This window comes from Paramormyrops kingsleyae, chromosome 7, assembly GCF_048594095.1.
Source record: "Paramormyrops kingsleyae isolate MSU_618 chromosome 7, PKINGS_0.4, whole genome shotgun sequence".
Classification (NCBI taxonomy): domain Eukaryota; kingdom Metazoa; phylum Chordata; class Actinopteri; order Osteoglossiformes; family Mormyridae; genus Paramormyrops; species Paramormyrops kingsleyae.
In genome coordinates, this window is record NC_132803.1 from 793990 (window position 1) to 799678 (window position 5689).

The 5689-nt window shown below is 46.5% G+C and overlaps 1 protein-coding gene across 1 annotated transcript; it reads left to right on the forward strand.

Moving 5' to 3' along the window:
- Positions 1–1433: 1433 nt before the first annotated feature.
- On the forward strand, positions 1434–2785 carry LOC140592051 (uncharacterized). The gene is made up of 2 exons (XM_072713921.1): positions 1434–1609; positions 1713–2785. The coding sequence occupies exons 1-2, from the start codon at positions 1561–1563 to the stop codon at positions 2639–2641; spliced, it is 978 nt and encodes a 325-aa protein (XP_072570022.1). The 5' UTR covers positions 1434–1560; the 3' UTR covers positions 2642–2785.
- The last annotated feature ends 2904 nt before the right edge of the window (positions 2786–5689 follow it).

Sequence of the window (5689 nt, forward strand, 5' to 3'; positions counted from 1 at the left end):
ACCACAACCTCCCTCCTCCTGGGGGTAGGCGGTTCCTTGGTGCCCAAGGGCCCACCTGCCTCCCCAGTCTCTTCCGGCTCTAAAGTTGGAAGCACCTGAAAGCACTTAGACACCGTCACTTCAGGTGATGCCGCCTCTGAATTGTGTACACCCTTTTCTACATCTACGACCTACGTTCACCCAGCTCTCTCGACCTACCTGTACATCATTCTCCCCCCTCCCCGCTTGTGACGTACACACAGTCTCCCTAAAAGGCGTGTTAACTCTCTCCTTTAAAACTCACTGTTATGTTGGATGAGAGCCAGTGGCTCCTCGAGGTCACGAACCTGGACCATGAGTGAGTCCGCTAACTTACATCGCTCGCAGACGAAGGCCGACTGGACGCAAGCATCCAGAAGGGCAAACATCTTGCAAACACAACACTGAGCTGGCCCCATAATTCCCTAACTCACTATGACCCCCCTCCTTTACTCCCAGCCCAGTATATTAATATAGCCTATTTAAAAACTTTTAGTTGATCTATTTAACGTATAGCTAAAACAATAAAGTGCCGAGTACACTAAAACACTTTAGAAATTAACACGCGTTAAATCGGAACTTTTTTTATAAAATTATCCGACAGCGTCAGCTATAACAACCTTTAAATTAAAACTTTTCAAATAACCAAATTAACAATTACTTACCCGAGACTAACTTCCTGCTGAACCACGTTTAGCTAAACTCAAGTAGTAAACTCAATCCGAAGTTGCTCTAGGGAGGCCGAAAAACCACAAAAAACCCTCAAAGCAGGTTACTGCCGGAGCAGGAAAAAAAAGTGGAGAATGTCCTCCCGGCCCGACTGGCGACCGAGCAAAGCTCAGGAGCAACTGTCCTTTCCGAGTTAATGTTACCGGCGTTAGATAATATTACCCCGCGGGTGTTTGATGCGAAGGTACGCAGACAGAAACGCCGCTCGCGCAACGCCTGCAGCTATCGATAACACTCGCGTTGTCAATCAACAAGGACAGACAAGTACTCACATAGACCGAGAAAAAAATAATAAAAGTTAAAAATGGAACAACAACAAACACTCAAATATACTTCCAGATAATTCCAGTCATCCGCTTCAAAAGGCGCACAACACAAGTGCACACAGCGTCTACATCACTCCCGCACAGTGCAGCAATCCCAGCAGCCTCTACAGCAATCCCAGAAATCTTAGCTGGCCAATGCCAATATTACCAAGTTCAACATCCATCATTCTTAAGTTCACTTTTAAGCAATTACAAATACACAATACCGTCGTATTAATAAATAAAAAAAAAAAAACAGACTACTTATTCAAAATCAACATTAAAATATATGGCAGAGAATCAATCAATACAATTAACCCCAAATGGTTTCAAATAATTTTAATTAGCTCTGATGTTTATTTAACACGGTTAACAGCTGCGTTGCACAGAAACGAAGTGATTCCGCAGGCGCTGACAGCATATAAAAGCAGTAAAGTCTATGTTTTTGGATCACTTTTGTTAACAACCAAGTTGGTAGGTTAGTTGATTTGCGAGTTGTAAAACAGTAATGGCTGCAATATGGTTTTTGTCTGTTTCGGTGCTGTTTTTTCATGGTGGTAAGTTGTCCTTTTAAACACTATTTAATTACTTTCTTGTCGTGTTTAACATTTACTTTTCATAGTATGGACGAACTTGTTCTTTCTCTCTCTCTCTCCCCAGGCCTCTTGAGAGCTGCTGAGCAGAGTGTAGCCCAGCTGGCCCGGGACGAGGACGCTTACAACTCCACGCTGGCCCGGGACGAGGACGCTTACAACTCCACGCTGGCCCGGGACGAGGACGCTTACAACTCCACGCTGGCCCGGGACGAGGACGCTTACAACTCCACGCTGGCCCGGGACGAGGACGCTTACAACTCCACGCTGGCCCGGGACGAGGACGCTTACAACTCCACGCTGACCCGGGACGAGGACGCTTACAACTCCACGCTGGCCCGGGACGAGGACGCTTACAACTCCACGCTGGCCCGGGACGAGGACGCTTACAACTCCACGCTGGCCCGGGACGAGGACGCTTACAACTCCACGCTGGCCCGGGACGAGGACGCTTACAACTCCACGCTGGCCCGGGACGAGGACGCTTACAACGCCACGCTGGCCCGGGACGAGGACGCTTACAACGCCACGCTGGCCCGGGACGAGGACGCTTACAACGCCACGCTGGCCCGGGACGAGGACGCTTACAACGCCACGCTGGCCCGGGACGAGGACGCTTACAACTCCACGCTGGCCCGGGACGAGGACGCTTACAACGCCACGCTGGCCCGGGACGAGGACGCTTACAACTCCACGCTGGCCCGGGACGAGGACGCTTACAACTCCACGCTGGCCCGGGACGAGGACGCTTACAACGCCACGCTGGCCCGGGACGAGGACGCTTACAACGCCACGCTGGCCCGGGACGAGGACGCTTACAACGCCACGCTGGCCCGGGACGAGGACGCTTACAACGCCACGCTGGCCCGGGACGAGGACGCTTACAACTCCACGCTGGCCCGGGACGAGGACGCTTACAACTCCACGCTGGCCCGGGACGAGGACGCTTACAACTCCACGCTGGCCCGGGACGAGGATGACTCTGTGATGGCTTAGTCTTAATAGATGCTTACAGCCTGACTTGACGCTTCATTGGCTGGATGTTTTCCAGGTTAGCCAAATCCTCAACTAGATTCTATTTTAATCTTGGAGCTATTTGTAATGCTTGGTGTTTCCATGATTAAACTAGATCTCATGGTTCCTTTGCTCCCTGGTCTATGTTCTTGGTACAACTCTTCCCTTTTTCACTGACCTTTTATGGTTTTTCCTCTCTCTATCCTTCCTCCTCCTATTAGGAGGATGTAACACTTAACTAGTGCTTCAGCTGTAAGCCAGACTGGAATGACTCTCATTGGCCTGTCTGGCTTTGAGCTCCAGCTACAGGTTTTTGTCTCAAGCTCCTGTTTACCTTCTTGCACTTGCAGCTAGAGCTGTTGTCAACTGCAGTATCTGAACCCCCCCCCCCTCCTAGGCTGTTTGGGCTTTTTGGTTTTACAGGAGTGACTTTCATTATAAATGAGCCATGTTTCCTAAGATCAGTTGAGTGTTATTGTATCAAGGTATCTGTCTTCACATTGGTGTCAGTCTTTATGTTGGTCTAATATGCTTTCAGGCATACCTAAAGTGTTTGGATCCATGGTCTGATTCATGACTGATCCACACGCATCATGGCCAGTATGCGTTTTTTGCGTTACTTCCATGAGGAAGGTGATGCATACCCCAGCTGCAGTATCACCAAACATTGGGATGGCAGTATGGCCATCTCTCATCACAGGACAGTTTACAGTAGTTAGTATTAAAGTAACTTTTCTTAATGAATGGCCAGAAGGATTGTTCATTTTCAGATGTAAGGGAAAATATTGTGAGCACTATTGTTACTCTTTGAACAGCATTTTCAAAATTTAATGGTTTCTAAAGTATTGTGTACAAACTACAATAAAACTAACTTAATTCTGACTTGCCTATACTTTCATAAGAAGCGTTCACTTTTGATGCAGTATCAGTATTTATAAATCTTGGTTATAAAATTCGCAGAGCGTTAGTTTTGTTTTGTTAGAACAGTAACTTAGCAAGCTGCAATTTTTATTGACTGCTCCTTTTCGGTATTTTCCAGTACAGGGGTGGCCAATCTTATTTGCGAAGGGCCAGTGTGTCTGCAGGTTTTTGCTGCAACTCCCTAATTAGATTACTAATTAGAAGACTGATTGGCTGAAGAGTCCTTACAACTGGGTTTGAACAACTGACCTACAGGTTATCCCAAAAACCTGCGTACACACCGGCCCTTTGCGGATAAGATTGGCCACCCATGGTCTAGTATATGTTTAACAGTTTAAAGTTTACCGTGGCTACTTTTGTATAAGCTCTGTATCCTAATCATTTTCATCCTTGCTGTTTAAATCCCTCGATGTGCTAAAATTATAAGCAGTTTGGTTTCATAAAATGGCTTGGTGTGCTTGCAGATTCATATTGTCACTGTATTTTCAGTCTAACATGAAAGTGAAGAGAAAGCAAGATTAACTTGGCAATCGGTTTAATGTCAGAGATCGAAGGCCGGGAAGTGGCACGCTGAGATGGAAATTTAGCTGGGAGTTTCATTAGTTATTTATAAAATGTGTTAATCTACAGAGCTTCTTACATGTCTTTTTACCATTCAAGCAGAATCAGCTCCCCTACTTTTTCCATCCCATATGAGTTTCCATTTTGTAATAAGGTTTTCCTTTAACTGAATGGGGCACACAGGTGCATTGTGGGAACCTGTGAAACACTTTGTACGAGTTCAGGTCACAGGCTGTGTGCCTGTCATAGTTTCATTTTGCTTGACCACTACATGCGTGTGTACAAGAGGTCCATTTTCCGCAGAAGGCACCTGTGGACTGGTACCTGGTCTGAACACACGGGGGCGCTAACACAACACAGACTGCCATAGACACCATGTGTCCAAAGCACCTTCTTCATGATTTTCTGCCCTTCGTATCAGTGTGGTTATATGATAGTCCTGTTTCTAGTGTTTCTCAGGAAATGTCACTTGCCATTGTGTTTAGTGTCACTAACTCCATAACTGTCCTCTCTTCACCTCTGCCTTTGGGGCTTTTAGCAGCTGTGTCGATCTGCCAGTCAGGTTTTATGAAATGCAGCTCTTAAAAGTAAGTTGTCACAAAGCATTTGTAGTGATTTTCTGAGGGGGCTAAAGCTGGAAAAAAAATAAATCTAACAATCTTGGAGATTTGATTGGTTTACACTTAAATGTTTGTTAATGCTAACTTAGGGTGGACGTACTTCATTTTGTCAGAGGTAGATTTTGTTCTTCAATACTGGCCGGGGTTCTGAGATGAAGATGTCACTCTCTGAGTGAATGAAGTGAAAACTCCAGTGATGACCAGTCATCACTGTGAATCATCTCTCATTGCACCACCCAGGAACTGGAAGACAACTGACAGGTTACGAGCAGTAGTTGAGCTTGAGGAATGGTGCAGATGGTGGTGGAGGTGGTGATGATGATGAGCAGGAGGAGGAAGGGCCTTGAAGCAGCCAGGCAAATTAGCATCAGTGCACCAGTTCTCCTCATGGCTGAAGGTCTTGCATGTCTTCGGTACCTTTCACATAATCAGAGGTACCTCAGCAAGACCAGCTGACTTCAAATCCAAATTCCAACTGGGGTCTGACAGTTAATCTGTCATGGTGGCTGCAGATGGACACCATAATCACAGCGGAGAGGAGGTTGGTCTGCTGGGGTGTGGAAGCTCCTTCTCCATGCTTGTGCGCTGCTCACCTGCTGGCGTGTCCCACCGCCACGTGATGCTCTCAGTATTCCATTCAGCTGCACCATCCTTGTGCACCTTTGTGTGACTCTCCCACCTAGTCAGATCTATCCGCTTTTCCTAGATCTCGCTGATGATTATTGATTTGTTCCAGCCTTTTGATTCATTCAGGTTGCCACGGGAGCGTCTCAAAGTCGTGTGCACATTCTAAAGGCTGTTATCTAAAAAGATTTTGGAATCGCCCCTGTCTATCCTTGACCTTGGCATATCAAATCATTGATGTATTTGTTTTTCTAGCTGTCATTCCCTAAGATTAAAAACAACATTCAGTAAAGATCCGTTAAAA

Excerpts from the sequence above, each read along its gene's own strand:
- LOC140592051 (XM_072713921.1), top strand. The coding sequence starts at position 1,561 with ATGGCTGCAATATGGTTTTTGTCTGTTTCGGTGCTGTTTTTTCATGGT. Across the intron at positions 1,610-1,712 it reads GGTGCTGTTTTTTCATGGTG|GCCTCTTGAGAGCTGCTGAG; the intron begins GTAAGTTGTCCT and ends CTCTCTCCCCAG.